We start from the raw sequence: 24,258 nt of genomic DNA, 5'->3' as shown, positions 1-24,258 counted from the left end.
AAGTCTAGAAGAGAAATAACACAAAAATGAGCCAGTTATAGTTTAGGTACAAGTGACAAATATATTTCTTTTTATTGTTAAGTTTTCTCTAATGTATTTCAGTAACTGAAGTGTTTGATTTTATTTTATTCCACTGTTGGCCATAGTTTGAGCCCTACAGACTCCCTTCCCTTTCACCTCAAAGGGAGCTCCTTTGTATGTAGCCACACATTCGTCATTAGTGTAAAGATCAGGCTGGATCTGCTCCCAAATCTTCTTCTTAGGATTCAGCTCCTTGTCAGGCTCTCCTGTTGGGGGAGGAAAAAAAATACATAGCTAACATATTAATAAACTGTCCATAGAGATTTCTAGTGAATTGTCTTGAATACAATTTCTGATCTTTAGGCCGGATCAGGATTTAAACGTTTACTTTTAACACTTATTTTATTTTTACGATGTCGGCAATTTATATTCTTGATTGGTAAAATAAAATATTTTGTCATTTCCTTACAAATGTTAAAGATATTATTTTTTACTCTTACAATAAACAGTTTTACAGGTAATATAGCTCAATGAATTGGAATGATTCATTCTAATTAGATTAGAATGAAATGATTAGAACGAAAATACAAATGATCAGAATGAAAATACAAGATACTCATTTTATCACTACATATAAAGATTCTGAACAGATGAGAGCATAATTTGATGTGTTATATTTTTACACATGGCAGAAGCAGCTTATGCTTTACTATCTGTTTCAACATAAAAAATAAATGACTAGATCAATGCTAGAGTACTTAAAGATTTCTTACAATACTGGAGAATGGCTTAAATGTTGGGGTTATCTAGCTAAATATAATAACTACTCTGGGTTTCATCTGCTGCCCATTCCACTTGGTGAGATGGAAAGAGAAAGGAAGAATAAGGAGACGGGACTAGCATTTTCTAAGCACCAGGAATATATGTTGCTGCGTGCAATTCACAGAACAACACTGACTCTAGTTTTAAATGTAAAGAAACTGGGGCTCAGAGAAGATAAGCTGCTCAAAGTCACACAATCAACAAGTAGAGTGAGATTTGACACCAAAGCCCTTACTTTGTTAGTACAGCACCTTGCCTCCTAATAAATTATCTTCTGAAAAGAAACAAACAACACTTTTACAAGTGGATAATATCCCATCCCCTCTCTTTACCGTAACTCACATTATAAAGTTTACAATCAATAAAAGACAAACACATTGTAGAACATATCTGGTCTAGGCTTAAAAACTACCAATATACCAAGCAATCCCTCTATTTAATGAATGATGAGGAAGAAGAGAGTAAAGTTGAATGTAACATGATTTTAGTAGCTGAGGATGTTCAATAACTTTTGAAATGAAGAATCAGTTTAAGAAACAATGAAGAGAAGTAACGAATCCCTTAAGTGTTAGTTTCAAATGGAAAATGATTTCCCTGGAGGTAACAACAAAAATACTGCTTAAGTATAACTAAGTAATAATAGAAATATAACTTTCTAGATCTTTTTATTAGCTCTTCAGAAACTACCCTGAAACTGGCAAAAATATACAAAACTGTCCTGATATGTAGGTTTTCAGAGATGACAGAACAGTTAATTGAATAATGTATCTACAGTAGAAGAATAGGCAGTGAAACTAAAACTGAAGAGACTGTCTAGTATGAAAGATAAGGATTTTTCTTACTCCTTTAAGAGCATTTGATTATTTGATTGGACAACAGAGAAACTAATTAATAAACAGAATAGAAAAAATTCCAATATATAAAGTATCTATAAAATTTTTATTTTTTTTCACCAAGCCATTGGTTAGTCTAAGAGCATAATCCTACTTTGTTTATACACAGATCATGTGGGGAAGTGGGCATTCCAGAATTCTGTAAAAGCTGAGACCAGACACACTGTTCAGGAGGGCCTGAGTACTAACTCTGGATCCCCCCACCTTGAACCCAAAAAAAGATATTCCCAAACTGATAATGAATTCAAGAAGCAGATTGTCCCAGGTTTGTGTAAAAGCTTCTTATCAAGACCACAGATTGTGTGGGTAAATTTTTGCTGAATGCAGACATAAGCCCCAAGTACAACAAGCTGTGGTGCAGCACAAACTTAAGCTTGTCAGATCTAGGAAGACACTGATATGTATAGAAAATAATAATCATTATAATACATAACACTACACTTACATAGTGCTTACTATGTGCCAGGCACTGCACTATGTGCTTTACATATATTTACTCATTTAATCCTCTCAGTATACTAAATAAATACTATTAATTACCCCCGCTTTACAGATGAGGAAATAGAGGCACAAAAGTAATAGCTAAGAGCTTAAAACACCAGGCAGGTAGCTAAGTGTTTCAAAAGTTAAACCTCACAAAACTCATAAGAAATACATACCATTAAAAAGCTTTTCTTACAGATGAAAAAGCTGGGCTCAGAAAGGTTCCTAGGTCACCCAGCACTTGTGGAACAAGATCTGAAGGTTTTCAACTTCTTACATAAGACTGTAATAATTTTCAAGGGATAAAGATTTAAACTAAAAATGAACTAGAAACTATGAGAAGAACCTCCCACTCTTGATTGTTGCTTTTAACACAACAGGCTCAATACCTGAACATTCCGAATGTGGCTGCAAGACTTTAACGAGTCAGTAAATGAAATAATGATTCAGACCACTAAAATTTTGAGATTGTAATTAAAACTTGCCAAATTACGATCACTGAATATAAATCAGAGTTGAAAAGTCTTGGATGGAGTGTTAACCTTGTGGTTTATTCATGTTTCTCAATAATACACTATTTGGTAAGGTATAAAGCAAGTTTAAAATGAAAGTTTAAATCACCTCCCACAAAAAAGCATACCTAATATTTTAAACAATTTTTAAAAATGAACTCTTATTTCCAGAGAAGCCTTTCATCATTCCTCTGTGTTATATCCTTCTTCTAAATCTTATTTTCCTAATTTTCTCGCCCTCCCTCCCTCCTTTCCTTTCTCTCATCATCCCTATGTGTTATAATCTTCCTCTAAATCTTATTTTCCTAATTTCCCCCCCCCCTTTCTTTTTTTGGCATGGCTATCCAAACAAAGTGATGATATCAACAAAAGTTCTTAAAGCTGAAAACTGTAGTCTCTGTAATTGCTAAACACATGCCAATAATCACCATGTGGAAATGGTTACACGTATTGTAAGAGAACTAATCATTCAGAGATTACTTTAAGATAACTCAACCTAAACAAAACACACAGGCAACAGGAACTAGCTCAGAAAGGAGTTTGTACAGATGTAAAAAGCTGTGACTACCATCTCAGCGTTTACAAACTACAAAAAGCAATAAACATAAATTCCAGAGTCATCAGCTTCCCTGATATGTCAAGACCACGAAAAGCTTAGCACCAACTTAATTATTTTATGTTTCATTAATTGAGCTTTTGAACTATAATAATTGTAACTATCACCTTTTGTGATGCAAAAACTAAAGTATAACTTTGCAAATAGGGATCAATTAATTTTACAGAGCTAATCAACAGAGAAAAGTGGTTTGTTGATTTGATAGGAATGATCTCGGAAATAATGAAGATGGATCCTCAGGTCTGTTCTTCAAATACTGGAGGGTTTGGGGGGGTTCTTTAAAACATGTTTTACTAGTATGTTTCTTTCTGTGTATTCAATAACCAACTTACTGACCTCCTACTCTATGCCTGACATTTTTCTGGATGGTTGGAATATAGTAGTGAATAATAACAACAAAAATCTTGGTTTCATGATGCTTACATTTCCATGTGGGCAGAAAATAAATAATGTACAGTTTATCTGATGATGATAAGTGTTTTGGAGAAAAATAAAACAAATAAGGAGACATCTGAGAGATCTGAATAAGATGAGGGACCAAGCCATGTAGCTACCTGGGGAAAGAGACAGTGGCTCAACTAGGGTGATTGAGGAGCAGCTGAAGTACATGAGGTTAATGAAATAATGAGAGGCCATTGTAAGGACCTGTATCTGTATTCTGGCTCAAATGGAAAGCTTTTTAATAGTTTTTTGCAGAGGACTAACATATCTGACCTACATCACCCTGTAGGCTATAACTGAAAATAGACGGAAGAAGGGCAAGGGCAAAAGCAGGAAACCTTTTGCAATTACCCAGATAAGAGACGGTGGTGTCAGGACCAAAGTGGTGGAGGTAGAGATGATGAGAATCACTCCAGATATGTTCAGAAGGTACAGCCACTAGGATTTTCTGAAGAAGATGTATGCAAAAGGGAAATCTAGGGAGAAGACTGGGATATACATTACATTCTTCTCCCCTGGGACATGTTAGTGAAGAAGTCTCGTAGGTAGCTGGACAAGTGACTGAATAAAATAGCCAAAGGAATGAACATGGAAAGAAAAAGAGGCCAAGCATGGAAAAAGAGAAGAGGTCAAGGATCAAGGTCTGAGGTATTCCAATTAAGAGGTCAGGGAGGTGAGGAAGAATCAGCAAAGGAGATGAGCAGAGCAGCCAATGAAGCATGAGGACCACCATGCAAGTGTGGTGTCAGAAGCCAAGTCAAAGTTAATTAAGAAAAGGACTGAGAACTAACTAGCCATGGATTTAGCTACAGGGAGTAAATTGGTGATCTTGATCAGAGCAATTATGGTGGAATAGTGGAGAGAGAAGCCTGATTGAAATAGGTCTTAAGGAAGAGAATCAAATATAGACAGGCTTTTTTTTTTAATTAAAAAAAATTATATTAGTTTCAGGTGTACAACACAGTGATTAGATATTTTTATACATTATGAACTGACCACTGCAATAAGATCATTTACTGTCCATCACCATACAAAGTTGTTACAATATTATTGACTGTACTCCCTATGTATACATTACATCCCCATGACTTACTTCTTTTATAGCCATAAGTTTGTACCTCTTTACCTCCTTCACCTATTTCGTCCGTCCCCCCACCCTCCTCCCCTCTAGCAACTATCAAACTATCAAACTGCAGTTTGTTCTCTGTATCTATGAATCTCTGTTTTGTTTTGTTTGCTGTGGTTTTCAGATTCCACAAAGTGAAATCATATGTTATTTGTCTTTCTCTGACTTATTTCACTAATAAGCATAATACCCTCAAGGTCCACAAAGATTTCATTCTTTTTAATGGTTGAGTAATATTCCATTGTGTATGTGTGTGCGTGCATACGTGCACGTGTGCACACACACACCACACACATACACCACATCTTCTTTATCCATTTATCTATCAATGGACACTTGGGCTGCTTCCATATCTTGGTTATTATAAATACTGCTACAATGAACACAGGTGTGTTTTCCGAGTTAGTGTTTTTATTTTCTTCAGATAAATAACCAGAAGTGAAATTTCTGGACCACATGGTAATTCTACCTTTAGTTTTTTGAGGAACCTCTATACTGTTTTCCATAGTGGCTGCAACAATTTACATTCCCACCAACAGTGTAGAAAGGTTCCCTTTTCTCCACATCCTTGCCCCATTTACAACTGCATCAAAAAGAATAAAATACCTAGGACTAAATTTAACCAAGGAGTAGAAACGCCTGACTCTGAAAACTCTTTGTCACTGAGGAAAGAAACTGAAGATGACACAAATAAATGGAAAGTTATACTGTGCTCACGGATTGGAAGAATCAATATTGCTAAAAGGTCCATACTACTCTAAGCAATCTATGGATTCAATTCAATCTCTATCAAAATACCTGCAGCATTTTTCATAGAAGTAGAACAACTAATCCTAAAATGTGTATGGAAACACAAAAGCCCTCGAATAGCCAAAGCTATTTTGAGAAAGAAGAACAAGGAGGGGTCACAACTGAACTACACTGAACTTGAAACTATACTATAAAGCTGCAGTAATCAAAACAGGATGGTACTGCCACAAAACCAGACACATAGATGAATAGAACAGAATTGAGAGCCCAGAAATAAACTGACACTCATAGCATCAATTAATCTATAACAAAGGAGGCAAGAATATACAATGGGGAAGAGACAGTCTCTTCCATAAATGGTGTTGGGAAAACTGGACAGCTACATGCAAAAGAATCAAACTTGACCACTTTCTTACACTATATACAATAATAAACTCAAAATGGATTAAAGACTTAAATGTAAGTCCTGAAACCATAAAATGCCTAGAAGAAAACACAGGCAGTAAACTCTTTGAGGTCAGTCTTAGCAATAGTTTTTTTGAATGTCTGTCCTCAGGCAGGGGCAACAAAAGCAAAAACAAACAAATGGGACTACATCAAACTAAAAAGTTTTTGCAGAGCAAAGTAAACCATCAACAAAACAAAAAGGCAACCAACTGAATGAGAGAAGATGTTTGCAAACTTGCTGATAAGGGGCTGATATCCAAAATATATAAAAACCTCAAATCACTCAATACCAAAAAAAACCCCCCAATTTATTTTTAAAGAATAAGTGGGTCCAGAAGCTAAAGACCTTCACATATCATACATGCTTTGAGATTAACCATAAACTCATATTTACTAATAAGACTCAATATCAACAGAAATAAGCATGATCTTAGAAGTTCGAAGTCTAAATGCAAATTCTCATTTATTATTAGACCAAAACCAGTGCATTCTCAAAAACAAAAAAAGGTATCAATGCCTTTGTCTCCTGTAATACTGTTTTCGGTTGCTTGATGCTTTAGGGACCAGTTACCATATTTAAATACTAAAATTTATGGCTTCACACATTTAAGATTTTAAAAAGTAGTGGGGAGAGTTTTTAGCCATTGTTATAAAAATATGATTTGGCATCTTCTAAACTCTATGGAAGTGATGGTTTTGTAGTTGGAAAAATAGTTATTCAAGGCCAAATAGCAATTCAAAGGTTTGAGCCCCAGTTGCAATTTCTATACCACACTTAATATACATAACATAAAATGTACATCTCTAGACACTGAGCATATCAAGTGAACATCAAAATGTACCAGCAGACACCTTAAGCCTTAAAATGTAAAACATATGCTGAACAATACAGTGCTGATAAATCATGGCTCTCTCTGGGAAAAGGAAAAAAAAAAACAAAACAATAAGACTAATGGTCTGTTGCATACATAGTATTAACTGTTATTTCCTTTTAGATTTACTGCTACAGAAGCAGTAACCTATGTGGAAGCATAAGTAGGATGAGTACTAACAGACCTCATGTCCCCAAGTTTATCAATTATTCGATGCTGTTCAGCTTGGTTAAGCACTTTATAAGTTATAAGAGAATAATTCAAACAACCTCATAGGCTACTTTAATGTTAGGTTTTTCCCTTTCACTTTACAAATTTTTTAATATGTTATCTACATATTCATGTGGTAAGGCACAAGGAGAAACTATGAATATGAAAGAAATATTAGACTTTGGAATGATGTAAACATAAACACACAAACAGCCAAACAGATTGGAAGATTCAAAAATATAGTAAAGGCAAGAAATCCACACTGGGCTATTAGCATCTCTAATGCTAAATCACTGAGTAACTAAAAAAAAAAAAAAAAAAAATTTCAATACACGTAACAGTAACATCCAGATGATAACAACTGATTCAAGTGCTGAAATATTTATCTGTTAATTCTATAAGATAAGGGAATGAAAGCTGTCATAGAAATAAAAGAACTAAAAGCCTTCTCTAATGATAGCCCATATGAATTCACAGCAAGCAACAATCAACAAACAAAAATGCTGATCGTATTAGAGATTCAGGCACATCTACTGTTCGATCCTTCTACAAACTCTGTATAACCTTAAACAAGTAACTTAAGTACTATTGGGTCTCAGTTTCCAAATCTGTAAAATAGTGGGTTAAAGTAGATGATTTCTTCCAGTTCTAAACATCTGACTCTACAATTTATACCAAAAAATAAAACTTAAAATGTACTCATCTTAAATATTTAAATAAAAAGGAAGGCAAATTTTAATCTGAAAGGGTAAACCAAGATTTTTGTTTTTTTTCTTCAATGTGTGCTGAATCTTAAAAGAAAAAGTTTGCTTTTATTTTCATTCCATTCCAACTTAGTGAAACAGAATTTCAGGTTTGTCAGGTACACACATGACGGCCTACCCAAAAGCATGAAGTTTGGCAAAGTGTTTTGATATCCTAGTAAGTAGAGTGGTGATCGTGTGCTCCTAGAACCAAAAGCTATCATGCTGCTTTGAGAAATGATTGAGCCTGGGATTTTCCCAAAACCTGCTTTACCAAAAAAGGTTCTCACAGCACAGACCATCATGATCTCCAATCTACCAAGGTTCAAGACATACACATGGATTCAAAGTCACAGATACTTGTTAAACAACCCCATGTTTTTTAGATTAGTATACTTTTTATTAGGAGGTGGGAGCTGAGTTTCATGGAAGTTACCCATGCTTTCATCCATTTTTTAAAATCTTATTATTCCAATGTTAAAATTCTTCATGTCTTAATATTTCATCAAACACAGTTAACATAGGATTAAAAAAACACGACTGTATAATCATATCAGCCTTGCTAGTCCATTAAAACTCATTTGTTTTTACAAATACATCTCCAAATAAATTTTGACTTTTAAACCTAATCCTACTTGTTACCCTAATTTATTTCTGCTTTTCCTTACTCCAGTCAAATGAACATCCTCTGTAAATAGTCTTTTAATTTCTAACTGTTTTTACTCTTATGAGGTCTTCAACTTTTATGAAAGAAATATTTATTCTACATCTGCCAAGCATCCTTTCTTTACTGCTTCAAAGACCTATTTGAAGAAATGTTCTCATGCATTATGAAGTTTCATCCGTCTCAGGAGCATTTTACTAAAGAAAAGAAGCAATATGAAATGAACTTTCCTGTTAGATTATTAAAATAAATATGAATTTCTACTTAGAGATTTCCTCTAAATCCTCAAGTCTAGTAAAAGCATGTGCAAGTATATTACTAGACCGACTTTGAGAATTATATATTTCCCCCTCCCTTTTCATCTCTTCATCTTTCTGTGTTGCATTCTGAGATAATCTACAGCTTAAATGATTTTGTAGCACATTAATTGGTTCTGTATCCTTATGACACTCTTCTGCTATGGAGGTATCAAAATTAGTATTTCACTTAGGGTAAAATCTCTCTGGTGTTTTATGAAATTTGAGTGTTCATGGGGAAGGAATAGTTAGACAGTTGTGCCATCTTGAGTCAATCTCAATAAACTCAATTATATCACTAATAATGATCATTTAATGTCAAGTCTTACAAGTCATTTACAGGATTGACTTTAAATGTAAACATTCCAAGCATAGCTTTGAGAACAATGATTCCCAAACTATTTTAAATAATGACTAATAAATACTTACCAGGGAAAGCATCAAAGGTAATTCTGTCTCCAGGAACAGACCCATTAGGAGGTGCCAAGATTTCAACTTTCTCTGGTGAACTAGCACACATCACCATTGCCTGAGATACTACTCCCCTCATCTTTGCAGGTTTCAGGTTACAAAGTAAAATCACCATCCGATTTTGCATCTGTGTGAAATATAAATTGATGATTAAAGATGTCTAGAGATTTAGAATAATCTTATCTAGACTATATTAAGGTACATCTAATATGCTAAATATCCAATGTCCTATTTTTATGGCTGTTTTTATCCTTATCTGTGTCTAAAATCTTTTATGTTATTAAGAAGCCTTATATCAACATGAAAAAAAATTCTACAAATTGACAATGCATTAGAGATCAAACAGCAGAGGCAGTAATATGTCACTTAAATATAAATAAAGAAATGGCTGAGTGAAACAGATTTGGTTTTGAATTTAATCTGCCATGTACTAGCAATGAGGCTGTATAAAGTTGATCCCCGTTTCCTCACAAAAGGAGGGAAATTATATTAAAGACTTGTCACAAGGATTAAATCATAACATGTATATAAAGCATTTAGCTTAGCATTAGCACTAAAATAAATGCACATATTTTCTCCTATATGTTTGATCATTTCCAATACTATGCAAGGTTCATTTCCTAAATTAAAAAATACTGATCATTTAACAATTCAAGCATTATGCACACTACAATGAACAATTATGGCTATTTCTATAATTTGTTAAAGAAGTACATAAATATTTCTTTAAACTTCAAATTTACTCCCAAATTCTATGATTAAAAAAAAATTAGCCTAAGGCTCAAATTTAAAAGGCCCCCTTTTTGGAGGTCTTCATGAATTCTTATTCTCTTCAAACAAATAACTGTAAAATGCCACATATATGGGAACTTCAAAAAAAAAGTTATAGCAAATATGTATAAGAAAAACAACAGGGTTAGCTAGATGCAATCTGTTAAGAATCAGATGAGAGCTGTGGACCTTTACCGTAGAAAAATAAACAAATGTACAAAATTTGGTATGCAGTTTTGGGGAGCTAAGTGCTGTTACTTTATAGACTGCTTACCAGTACTGACTTGTTGGGTTAGATACAGATGTGTATATAAATAGCTTTGGTTATGGCTGTGAATGATAGCTTTTGGAAGAGAAGAAAAAGTCTAACTTATGAGAACAAAAAAGTTGAAGCTCCAATGAGGAGGAGTTTTTCCAATTTGAGCTGGCTCAAGATCAGTTGGTTCTTTTCTCCAGGGCTCCTTATGAACCTAACTTCCTAAGTAGTTATAAAGGAGCCCTGGTCCTATACAAAACGAATGTTAAAAAGAAAAAGCACACACATGTGCCAAGTCTATCTTTTTTTCACAGATAAGAGAAATTTCTTCACTGATCTCCTTAATTCAATCTTTCTCCCCTCCACAAAGCAACCGGATGATACTACTAATATGTGAGACAGAGCATATTACCCCTTAGCTCAAAAATCCTCCAATGGCTTTCATCTCACTCAGAACAAAAGCCCAAGTTTTTACAATGATCTCTAACACCCTATATCATTTGGCATCTTTATCTCTGATTTCATCTCCCATGACATTTCCCCTTATTTAGTCTGCTACAGTGACACTGGCCTCCTGCTGTTCTTTGAACATCCCAGGTATACTTCTGATTCAGGGCTGCCTGAAAATGCTTTCCCACCAGACAGAATGACTTGCTTTCTTCATTTTCTTAGACCTTTACTTAAATATCACTTTCTTTGGTCTTCCATGGCCACTTTATATAAATGACAACATCTTCCTAGCCTCAATACTTCCTAGATTCTTTCCCTACTTTATTTTTCTCCTGATATCTATCACTATTTAACACACTATATATTATGATTTTCTGACTCCCTCATAGGGATATGAGCTTCACAAAGGGAGGGCTTTTGGTTTTTTTAAGCAAATCTATCTATCTATCTATCTATCTATCTATCTATCTATCTATCTATCTATCTATCTTTCTATTTTAATTCACTTGCCTAGAATAGTTCCTGGCACAGTGTAGGTACTCAATAAATATTAGCATCTAGAAATAGGAATGAATAAATGTAGGAATTTATGCAGGTTCACAAAGCCAATAAGCAACAAAGTTGGCAAAGGACTGAGAGGGAGAACTATTTTAATGTTGAAGTCTATGGTCTCTGCAATGTCTCAAGCACTATGGGGCAGAGGAAATAGGTAAATGATACAAATTACTAAAGAAGATGTCTAGAAACAGCAAATTAAAAACTATTACTGTCTTTGATTCGTTCCACGGTCATTGGAAATATAGATACATTTAAATATCTAAATAATAAAATACATAACATCAAATTTTTAATGAATAAAGGAATACCATTAAAAATTGCACATTCAATCTTCATGATCCCCTCTCCTCTTTCCTCTTCAGGTATGAAAATATTTCTTGAGTTGTAAAGAAATAAAACTTGCTTTCTTAATTTTAGATTGGTGCTTTCTGAGTTATATAACAATGATTTTAAAAATCAAGGAATAAAATTCCATGATGGAACAATGATGTTAAATACCAAACTAAAAAAATTTTTAAAAATTGAGAAAAAAATAACATATTTCTTCTATGTTCATGAATTTGATCTTAATTTACAGATCTTTTGCAAGTTTTTGGTAGTTTTATGCACTTTTTGGTGGAATTCATTACATTCAAACCAATCAACTGAATTAATCAATACTGGCTCATGTTGTGCAGTATGATACAAAATTACATGAAAAAACATTAAGAAAGAGGGAATGAAGGTGAAATGTATATGTAGAAATAATTTTAGCTATACAGATTACCTGTTCAAGAGGAACATGATTCACCAGGCCACTGACAACTGTTCTTAAGACTGTTTCTCCAACATCTACCTCTTCTACATACAAAGAATCTGCATCAGGGTGTTTTCTGGCAGTGATGATACAACCAATTCGAAGATCCAGACAGGATACATCAATAGGCTTAGAGTCAGCACTTCCTCCTGCTGGCTGTTGTTTTTTCTCCTTTTTCTCTCCTAAAAATATTTACAAATGGATAAACATCAGAAGTAAAAATACACTATGAAAATCTCTATAGCATTGATGCTGATGAGCTTAAAAGAAAAAAAAAATGAGTGTTTATCTCCTATCTTCATTTAAATAACAAAGGAAAGAATTATTCATGTCACAATATTTGAACCCTTTTTAAGCTATTTCCCTGTTGAATTAACTGTCTATAACTCTAGTTAAAGACATAGAGTAGGTGTTGGTAATCTACAGCTCAAGGGCAAATCCAGCCCACTGCCTGTCAAAAAGTTTTATTAGAACAAAATCATGTTCATTAATTTACACGTTGTCTATGGATACTTTGGTACTACGGCAGAGTGGAGTAGTTGTAACAGAGACTTTATGGCCAGCAAATAACCTTTTAAAGAGAAAATTTGCCTTTCCCTGAAACAGAAGTGTAGAAAACCCTTTAAGATTTGATTTACTGTGACTCTAGAGAGTCACATTTTATTCTGATTATGTTTATAAAATTCTACTTTTATTTAAATGCTGATAATATAACTCTTATTAGCGTAAGATTACTTTAGCCATTGAGTCAAAATGCAACCGGTATAGAGTTCATATTCCTAAAGTTTACATTTAGCCTCTCTGGCAGAAAAAAAAATGTAAAACAAAACAAAAAGTTATTTACCTCCCAATCTGTAGAGATTAAGTTATTATGGCTTGAAAACATTGTTTCTTAACTATTTCTTTGTTTTATCTTTGAACAAATATTTACTCAGATCTAAGGCACTGAAAAAAGTAAGATGAGTGGCCCATGCTAGCCAAGCACTAAAAATCTCTTTTATACATCTGTATACAGATGTATACAGTGAACATGTGATAAACATTACATACACAAAGAAATATAGAAGCACAGAGAAGAATAATTCTGCCTGGAGTAGGAATAGATGATTTTGTGTAAAAAACATTCACAGTTTACACAAAGATAGTTTATAAAAGAGGAGGCAGAGCTAGTTTAAAATAATGGACAATTCTTACTTCCATTAGCAAATTTTTTAAAAATACCATTTTCCGTGTAACATATTAGCAAAGATTTTTTTAAAGAGTAAAAGCCCAAATGATATAGAAATATATATATAAAATTACTACAAAAATCTTAGTAGTTATCTTTGAGTGATAAACTATATATTTATTTTAAAATACTACATACATACTACTATAACAGCACAATATAGCTATTTTCATATACATTTTTAAACTTTACTCTCTAGGCATTTGAAATACCTTTATCAGGAATTCACATTCCAGAGGTGATTGCAAATATCAAAATCTATACCAAGAACTTTGTTAGTCATCATTAGGGATTTTAGAAATGTTTCATTAACAAATGAGTGATGCTTATAAGTGACAGTATAGAAAGACTGTATGGATGCCACAACCCTTGTGTAAGCAGAATTTTGGAATCTGGCAATCTTAGCAGCCAAACACCAATGGAACAGCCTTCTAATCCAGCACTGTCCAATACAGTAGCTGCCAACCCCATAGAGCTATTTACATTTAAATTTAAAATAATTAAAAATTCAGTTCTTTAGTCATACTAGACACATTTCAAATGTTTAATAGCTGCATGTGGCTATTGTCTACTGTGTTGGATGATGCAGCTATACAGAACAGGAAGTTCTATTGAACAGAGGCATTCTAGACCTAGATCTCCATTTGGTTTTGTGTGCTCCCTCCTCCTCCAAAGGAAGACTTTGTTGTCTCATTTGACTAGAAGGCTGACTGACCCCGCAGCCACAGTAACGCATCCTCTTTGAGGATGGACTTCACCAAACTTATAAGAACAGGCTGCATGACTGTTCTGTGCCTACTTAATAAAATTCATAAAGTGAAAGAATTAGTCTGAACTGCTTTCTTTGTAACCATACCACCTAGTGGTGAAGTTATGTAGGAGAGGATGTACAGCCCCTAACGACTTCTAACAGAGGCTACTGATGCTTACCAAAAGGAACTGAGAAGTGCTAAAATGGCTTAGGTTAGCTCACAGATCCCTGAGCCATTTTATATTTTCCAAAAAAATTTTAACTGAGTTTAAATACTATGAGAGGCATGTATAATGAATTATAAAAGCACATTTTTAGACATGCCTGGGGAAATGAAGTCCAGAAAGGAATAAAGGAAAGTTAAATAAAAAAGGAGTCAGATTTATGATTAGAAAAATAGCTTTAGCAGCAATGGAAGGACAGACTAGAAAAAATGAGGCTTGAACATTAATTTAGATGAGCTCATGAGAACCTGAACTACCTGGTAGCACCTAACAAAATGGAGGAACAGAGCTGCGCTCCAGATACGTTGCGGTGGTAGGAATTACAGGCATACCTGACTTTATTGTGCTTCCCTTTATTGCACTTTGCAGATATTGCATTATTTACAAATTGAAGGTTTGTGGCAACCCTGCATCAAGCGTCTCTTGGCCCCATTCTTCCAACAGCATTTGCTCACTTCGTGTCTTTGTGTCACATTTTGGTAATCCTCACAGTATTTCAAACTTTTTCATTATTATTATATTTGTTATGGTGATCTGTGGCTGTGATCTTTGATGTCACTACTGTAATTGTTTGGGGGTACCACAAGCCATGTCCATATAAAATGCTGAACTTAATAAATGTTGTGTGTGTTCTGACTGTCCACCAACCAGCCAACCCATCTTTCTCCCTCTCCTCGGGCCTCCCTATTCCCTGAGACACAATATTGAAATTAAGCCAATTAATTACCCTACAATGGCCTCTAAGTGTACAAGTGAAAGGAAGAGTCACACATTCATCACGTTCAAAAGCTAGAAATGATTAAGCTTAGTGAGGAAGGCATGTCAAAACCCAAGATAGGCCAAAAGCTGGATCTCTTCTGCCAAACAGCCAAGTTGTGAATGCAAAGAAGCTGAAGAAAACTAAAAGTGCTACTCCAGTGAAGACATGAATGATAAGAAAGCAAAACAGCCTTATTGCTAATATGGAGAAAGTTTTAGTGGCCTGGATAGAAGAGCACACCAGCCATAACATTCCCTTAAGCCAAAGCCTAACCCAGAGCACAGCCCTCTCTTCAATTCTGTAAAGGCTGAGAGAGATGAGAAATCTGCAAAAAGAAAAGTTTAAAGCTAGCAGTGCTTGGTTCATGAGCTTTAAGGAGAGAAGTTATCTCCATAACATAAAAATTCAAGGTGAAGCAGCAAGTGCTGATGTAGAAGCTACAGCAAGTTATCCAGAAGATCTAGCTAAGACAATTAATGAAGTGGCTACACTAGACAACAAATTTTCAATGCAGATGAAACAGCCTTCTACTGGAGGAAGATGCCATCTAGGACTTTCATAGCAAGAGAGGAGAAGTCAATGCCTGGCTTCAAAGGACAAGCTGACTCTCTTGTTAGGGGCCAATGTAGCTGGTGACTTGAAGTTGAAGCCAATGCTCATTTACCATTCTGAAAATCCTAGGGCCTTTAAGAATGATGCTAAATCTAGTTTGTTTGTGCTCTATAAATGGAACAACAAAGCCTGGATGACAGTATGTCTGTTTACAACATGGTTTACAAAATATTTTAAGCCCACTGTTGAGACTTTCAGCTCACAAGAATGATTCCTTTCAAAATGTTACTGCTCACTGACAATGCACCTGGTCACCCAAGAGCTCTCATAAAGATGTACAATGAGATTAAGGTTGTTTTCACGCCTGTTAACACAACATCCATGCTATAGCCCACGGATCAAGGAGTTTGACTTTCAAGTCTTATTCTTTAAGAAATATATTTTTTAAAGCTATAGCTGCCATACATAGTGACTCTGATGGATTTAAGCAAACTAAATTGAAAACTTTCTGGAAAGGATTCACCATTCTAGATGCCATTAAGAACATTTGTGATTCATGGAAAGAGGTCAAATATCAACAGTAGCAGGAGTTTGGAAGAAGCTGATTCCAATCCTCATGTATAACTTGCGGGGTTCAAGATTTCAGTGGAGGAAGGAACTGCAGATGTGGTGGAAATAGCAAGAGAATTAGAATTGGAAGTGGAGCCTGAAGATGTGACTAAATTGCTGCAATCACATGATAAAATTTTAATGGATAAGGAGTTGCTTCTAATGGATGAGCAAAGAAAGTGGTTTCTTGATATGGAATCAACTCCTGGTGAAGATGCTGTGAAGACTGCTGAGGATAACAAAGGATTTAGAATATTACATAAACTTAGTTGATAAAGCAATGACAGGGTTTGAGAAGACTGACTCCAATTGGGAAAGAAATTCTACTGTGGGTAAAATGCTATCAAACAGCATATGTGCTACAGAGAAATAGTTTGTGAGAGGAAGATTCAATCAGTACAGCAAACTTCATTGTTGTCTTATTTTAAGAAACTGCCACAGCACCCCACCCTTCAGTAATCATGAGCCTGATCAGTCAGCAGCACTCAACATTGAGAAAAGACTCTCCCCCAGCAAAAAGATGATGACTTGCTGAAGGTTCAGATGATGGTTAGCATGTTTTAGCAATAAAGTATTTTTAATTAAGTTATATACATTATTTTTTTTAGACACACTGCTATTGAACATTTAACAGACTACAGTATAAACATAACTTTCATATGTACTAGGAAACCAAAGAATTCTTGTGACTTGCTTTCTTGTGATATTTGCTTTATTGCAGGGGCCTGGAACTGAACCTGCAATATCTCCGAGGTATGCTTGTATAGGCTTTGGTAGCCAATTAAATATGAAATTGAGGGACAGGGACAAGTTAAGGTTGACTCTAAGATTTCTACTCTAGTTGCCTAAGTGGACTGTGATATACTCTGCACTTCAGATCTTAATGGGTTCCTAAAACTTCAACACCCCCATGCTAGTTGAGAAATTCTGCTTTGACTGGAATATCCCTTTCCTATCTTCACAACTGGTTCTAAGCTAACTTTCTACCTGTGATTTCTCTGAAACTATCCCCTATATATACACCTAAATTCAGTCATACCAAACTACACATAGGCCTCTATACTTAATCTCTTTGTTTTTAGTTATGCTGGTCCCTCTACCTCAAATGCCACACTCTTATCCTGTCATCCTTTAGGGCCCAGATTCTATGTTCCATTATCCTATTGTTCCTGACTTTAGTTCATAAAAGTCTGAACTTTCTTCCTGACACCATTATTATTATCAAAAATGCTGACATCTGATAAACCAGTCAAGTGCCAAATAACTTCAACTGTTCAAAAATACCTTTCTTTTCAATTTTCTCTTTCATCTTCTTTTCTTCTTCTCCTCCTCCTCCTTTTATCTGCTCTTTGGCACCAGAAGATATGGCTGTTATTGGTATAGACTGTATCACATTTTCAGAAACCGCAGAATCAGCTTGCAGTGGAATACCAGATGGGAATGGTATCTGTTTTACTGAGAGAGAAAATGAAAATAATGTCATTTATATTAAACAACAAACAAATGGAAAACTGTGAATAACAAATATGAACTCTATTTTTTTTAATTGAAATATAGTTGTACAATATTATGTTACAGGCGTACAATATAGTGATTCACAATTTTTAAACATTATACTCCATTTATAGTTATTATAAAATACTGCCTATATTCCCCATGATGTATAATATATCCTTGTAGCTTATTTTATACACAATAGTTTGTACCTCTTAATCCCCAACTACTATATTGCCCCTCCCCCTTCCCCTCTCAAGTGGTAACCACTGGTTTGTTCTCTGTGTCAGCTTTTTTATTATATTCACTAGCTTGTTATAATTTTTAGATTCCTCCTATAAGTGATACACTATTTGCCTTTTTCTGTCTGAATTATTTCGCTCAGCATAATACCCTCTGAGTCCACCCATGCTGCTTCAAATGGCAAAATTTCACGCTTTTTTTATGGCTGAGTAGTACTCCACTGTGTTTGTATGTATATACTACATCTTCTTTATCCATTCATCTGTTGATGGACATTTAAGTTGCTTCCATATCTTGGCAATCGTAAACAACGCTGCTATGAACATTGGGGTGCATGTATCTTTTTGAATTAGTGTTTCTGGTTTTTTGGATATATAACTAGGAGTGGAACTGCTGGGTCATATGGTAGAACATGAACTCTTCTTAAAAAGGAAATTCAGTGTGTATGATTATCAAGTCTCGACTATCTGAGACTGTAGAAAGGCTGCCAAGAAATTAAGTTTATTTTAACCATAAAAGAATAAATGCATTATTCTCCTTCAATCACTAATGATTAAACTGAGAAAATTTTAGATAACAATGTAAGCTAATATTTATTATAAACTTACTATGTCCCAGACACTTTTCAAAATGCTTTATCTGAATTAACTCTTGTAATTCTCATAAATACCCTAAGCAGTAAGTTTTATTCATATCCACATTTACAGATGATCAACCCGAGCCATACAGAAGTTAAGAAACTGGCCCATCACACACATAGTGAGAAAGGGAAATAAGAATTTATACCCAGGTTGTCTGTCTCCAGAGATTACACCCCCTCATGGTTTGGCAAGATGGCATGTTTTTCACTCAGGTTTTCTCTTAAATAGAACAATCAACTGAAAAGATGTTTTAGTAACAATCATTTTTACATCAGAAGTAATGGAGAGACAGCAGCATTATTTGCCCATAATTCTGTTTCAAAAAACATTTTAAAGAAATAAAGAAAATTGCTCCAGCAATGTTAAAAACATACTCACTGCCTAGTAAACATGGAAGAATATAATCTTGTGAGGGATTTTGATGTGGCTTATATTCCAGCCAATATTCAAACCACTTTTCAGAGGTATTTTTAAAGTTCTTTGAAGGCTTCTTTTAGTAATATGAAGCTCCATCTACCCCTATTTTATGTTTCACCAAGACAGAATTCAGTACTTTAATTCAAACTGTTTGTTTTAGCATTTTATTACGATCACAGTTTAAAAGTTTAATGTTTACAGGGCAATCTTCTAGAACTAGGAGAAATGAAAAGCAGTTTTACACTGCTAATATTTTAGCTGTTTATTTAATTCTGCACCTGTATTCCAAATCTCCTAATCTTGGAAAACATCAACTATTTTCCAGTGACAAATAATATTCTCTCCAGTTGATAGTTTTAAGCATACATTATTGGTTTTTTCCTCTTACTTTTATTTAGCTAGGGTAGAATGCATACTAGAGCATTCAGAATAACTTAGTGACAGAATAAATGTCAAAAGGGAGTAGTAAGACAGGGATTCACTACACCCGGGCCTCCTTAATTCACCCAGGAAGGATTTTCTACAATATAATCAAATGTTTTTCCATGTGGTACTTTGAAATTATAACAGAACTATTCTTACTATTAATGTCATTTTATAATAATGTGAATTTATCTAGAAACCTTTAAAATAGTTCAATAAAAATTTTCATTTTTTTTTTTCAACATAATTGTTGGAATGATAATTATATGCTGGCTTGGGTAACTTAAAAATAGTATTTGGTTTCAGGCAAATGACTATACATCTCTAAGCTTCAATGTGTAAAACAAGGATAATTTGTATACATGTAATTTTAAGGATAAAATATATAATGTATATGAAGCACTTGGCACGTAGTGCCTGGCATAAAGCAAAACTTAGCAAATGTTAACTAAATATTATTATGGCTTATTTTCAACAACTATATAGTGACATAGTTGATGATGATCAAGGGAATAGTGATGATCAAGTTTAATAGGGAATAGTGATGATCACAGTAGAGATTAGAAGTACAGCTTTCTGAACTCCAGCTTTGACACTTTTTGCATGATCTTAGGCAAGACCATTTACTTGCATTTTCTAAGTCTATATTTTCTCTTCAATATAAGAGGATAAATGCATGAATGCTTGAGTAACCAAGCATAAAACCTAACTTAATAAACAATATAATAATTATTATGAATAAAAACAACCTATTATTTCTGTAATTAATCACCTCCATTTTGAATTTCTGCCTTAATTAGCTCTTGTTTCAATTCTTCAATTTCTTTCTTCAATTTAGCATTTTCAACTCGAAGTTTCTTCTCTTCTCTCAAAGTTGCCTGCAAAACTGGGATCAAGAACAACCAGTTAAGATATAGTTATGTTTTCTAAAAGGTTTCTTATGGATACTACTTAAAAAAAGCATAGCCAGTATAAACAAAGCCAGTAACCAAATGTTTGGCCAGTTTCTTTATATCAGTTTAGTATTTATTAAAATAACATGATATTTAAAAGAGAGAGAGAAAAAGGGAAATAAATCTGTGAAGTAATAACAACATAAAAGGTTTTGTTTATCAATCATTTTCCTAGCTTTTATAAAAATTCTTATGAACCTGGCTCAGAGTGTCAGTAACAGGTTAACTGTAAGAAAGAGAGACAAATATTAGACATATTAAACTTTTAAAAAAGTCTAAGATCTAATAATGATAACCAAACAATAAAAAGGTATTCTCATTTCTTCCTTTTTAGTGATTACCTTGTAAAAGGAACTGAATAATCTTTTACTCCTAATGTCTCAAAAGTTAAGCTGGTCAAACATTTAATGAATGAAATAACTTCAAAGATTTGCTCAACACATAATATGTGTGTTCAAGGTCAGCAATAGGGTATACAAAAATATAAAAGAAAAACAGTGATTCTCGGTGGGGTTGGTACTGCTCCCTAGGTGGGATTTTGAAAATCTGTGGAAGTATTTTTTGTTGTCACAAATAATGGGAGTCATTACTGGCATTTGTTAGGCAGGGGTCAGGGATGCCAGATGTCCTGCAATATGCTAGATATTCCTGTAAAATGAAGAACCGTCTTACGTTCTGCAGGATTTTGCAGTGATCCACTGTACATTTGTATAAGTGAAAATCCTGTTAATTATTTGAGCCTAGATCCTAATTACTTTTTATATATAAACATTCTCAAACATTTTCATTATACTCTGAATTTTCTAGGAATCAAGTACCATGTAAATCAAGAGTAGACTGTACTTTATTTTGTTCAAGAGCTTTACATAAAGAATCATTCATCATTCTGAGTAAATCAAAAACATGACTGAAAACTGCTTTTGGTATCTGAGTTGCCTATACCAAGGCACACTACTGTATCAATCTATATTATACCTGTTGGATTTTTGGTGATACCACGTATGTGAACCATGTAGCATGTGACCCTCTCATATGTCAGGCAGTATAGTCCTGCCTGAGTATTTACTTACTGAAATACACATTTTTATTATTACTATTCACAAATTACTTCCTTTTTAATTCTCCTCTATATTACATATATCTCTAATCTCTTCATCTTACTAATGAAAAGAAATATTAAGAATTTTTAAAAATAAGAAAAATCCTTTTAAAATTCTAAGAAAAACAATAACAATGTTTATAAAACATTATAAAAATAATTAAAACAGTATTTAAAATTAAGAAAAAAATTGATAATGGGAAAAATTTTTAGAGAATGAATGTAGGATTCTATAAGCCATTCAGTTTTATGTAGCAAAGAAAAGCATTTATTTCTATAAGTGATGGCAAAGATTCTGGAATTTTCATAACATTAACATTGGCTATTGAGAAATAAAATATACTTAAACAAACAAAACAGAAAACAACCTAAATTTTAAAAGCAAAAATTCAGATTTGATATTTTTTGTATGCATCATAGCAATTTCCAGGTAAAACTTAAGCACTGGAAAAAATGTAAAAATCATTTCAGAAAATACCCTAGCAGAGAGTAATGTGAAAGTATACATTTTCTTCTATACAAGGTTAGAGGAGATATTTGAGTTCATATTTGACTCCACTCAATTTTCTTCATTTTTAATCTCTAATTCTATACCAACTTAAGTATTTTATCAGTCTTGAAATAATACGTTGTTTTCTCTAAATATCACATATTCACTATACACCAATTCTAACTTATCTTAATCCTACATTATTTCACTCATAATTGTAATATTAAAGGAATATAGAAGTCATCATCAAGTTTGTGAAATAATAATATATGTGGTAAACATTTTTTTTTTTTGCTCTGTCAATATATGAATTCATTTTAAGTTATCTCCCTAGAAAATTTAAATTTTCTAATTTTCTTACTTGCTTTCTCCTTAAGAAGAGCAACCTGCTGCTTAAGATATTCAATTATTTGATCTGCCTCGGCACCCTTCTGTTCCAGTCTCTTGAGAACAGCATCACTGGCTGCCATTTTTGCCAAGAAACAGCAGAAAATCCTAAGTGAAAAAATGAAAGTGATACATTATACTGTAGAATGAATAAATTTATTGTACAGGACACCATGCACAAGCAGTCTGAGACGAAAAACATTTTCTACTGTAACAGAAAAATGTTAGAAAAATACTTTTCCTCTGAAGAGCAACAAACCAAACAAGAGGCAGAAATGTTAATAGAGGGCTTCCCTGGTGGCGCAGTGGTTGAGAATCTGCCTGCCAATGCAGGGGACACGGGTTCGAGCCCTGGTCTGGGAAGATCCCACATGCCACGGAGCAACTGGGCCCGTGAGCCACAACTACTGAGCCTGCGCGTCTGGAGCCTGTGCTCCGCAACAAGAGAGGCCACGACAGTGAGAGGCCCGCGCACCGCGATGAAGAGTGGCCCCTGCTCTCCGCAACTAGAGAAAGCCCTCGCACAGAAACGAAGACCCAACACAGCCAAAAATAAATAATAAATAAATAATAAAAATTTAAAAAAAAAAAAAAAAAAAAGAAATGTTAATAGATTAATTCCTCATTCTGTTTGGAAAAGAAAATCAATTTTTTCCTAAAAGCATGAAAACATGCTATTTAATCATATTTTAGGCTGGAAAGTTTTAAAGAAAGCTTTAAAATACTGCAGAATACTATGACATAAGATAGAAACACTAAGGGACAGACTAACAACAACCTTAACTAAGGGATAACTGAGTACCACACCTGAGTTCCAAAGTAAAGACAATTGCTGAATTCCTTCTTTATATGTTTCTTTCGTATATTGGATATTTCTACTGTTTATTTAATTATGTACAAACTTATGTGTAAGGAAGAACATGTAAACTAGAAAAGGCAAATATTACAAGAAAATGATCGACAATTAGGAAAACACCAATATTAAACATATACCTACTCAGAAATAGTATCAGTATATATATACTGTATCCTTTGTAAAAAAAATTGAATTAGAATTTTAACTGTATAATAATGTATAGAAATTAGAAAACATATCAATATGCAAAAAAATGCATATGTAAGCAAAATTCTGAGATTAATTCATCATGTTAAAGTTCTAACTGCCAAATGTTAAGACAAATAGTCACACTCAGAAGAGAGGGTTAATCATTAACAATACTATGAACTGCTCTTTGCCCCTAATTTAACATCAATTTATAATCCAAAGTATGCCACAAGCATTGCTGAAATAATTCTAATTTTAAATAAACGATGCACACTCAATAAATGGTGAAATTTTTTGATAAAATAATTGGCTAGTAGTGGACAAGATTGCTTTAAAATTTTAAATTATTAGGCAATAACCATCCTATATAAAGAACATTCTGAGATGTTTACTTTTTTTATAAAAAGAAAACCAACCCCAAAAAACTTTATGCTAAAGTTGACAATTTATGATATGGAAGCAATTTTAAAAACCCTATAAAAATAAAATTGCTAGTAATGAAGAAAATATAAATGGGGTGGTGGTGGTTAACCTGGAAAAGTCACAGTAAACTCCTCCATGGACTATTATTTAATAGTGTAGAAAATGCAGAGGAAAAAAGTTACAAAAATGAAAATGAAGATATAACCTTTTAAATTCTGCCAATTTTTACCAAAAGTGAATACAGAATACCCTGTTGTTCCTCAAATGTCTGCAAAGCCAGAATCTTAGAGAAAACAATGTTAGTAACAGAGAAATGTTAGT

The 24,258-nt window shown here is 33.7% G+C and overlaps 1 protein-coding gene across 2 annotated transcripts in view; it reads right to left on the bottom strand.

Annotated features, from left to right (window-relative positions):
- Positions 1 to 41: 41 nt before the first annotated feature.
- Positions 42 to 24,258, bottom strand: part of AIMP1 (aminoacyl tRNA synthetase complex interacting multifunctional protein 1) — a 34,570-nt gene continuing 10,353 nt past the window's right edge. Inside the window, exons 2-7 of one of the 2 annotated variants that reach the window (XM_082462956.1) lie at positions 22,444 to 22,577; positions 20,313 to 20,426; positions 17,607 to 17,777; positions 12,169 to 12,380; positions 9,326 to 9,494; positions 42 to 315 (exon numbers count right to left, since the gene is read on the bottom strand). In XM_082462956.1, the coding sequence (XP_082319082.1) occupies positions 278 to 315; positions 9,326 to 9,494; positions 12,169 to 12,380; positions 17,607 to 17,777; positions 20,313 to 20,426; positions 22,444 to 22,577 (838 nt within the window). In that variant the 3' untranslated portion in view covers positions 42 to 277. The remainder of the gene's footprint in view (positions 316 to 9,325; positions 9,495 to 12,168; positions 12,381 to 17,606; positions 17,778 to 20,312; positions 20,427 to 22,443; positions 22,578 to 24,258) is intronic. The other variant, XM_082462955.1, reaches the window with a different exon arrangement.

Source organism: Balaenoptera physalus (assembly GCF_965194825.1).
Source record: "Balaenoptera physalus genome assembly, chromosome: 5".
NCBI lineage: Eukaryota > Metazoa > Chordata > Mammalia > Artiodactyla > Balaenopteridae > Balaenoptera > Balaenoptera physalus.
This window is presented reverse-complemented; position numbering and strand designations above follow the sequence as displayed.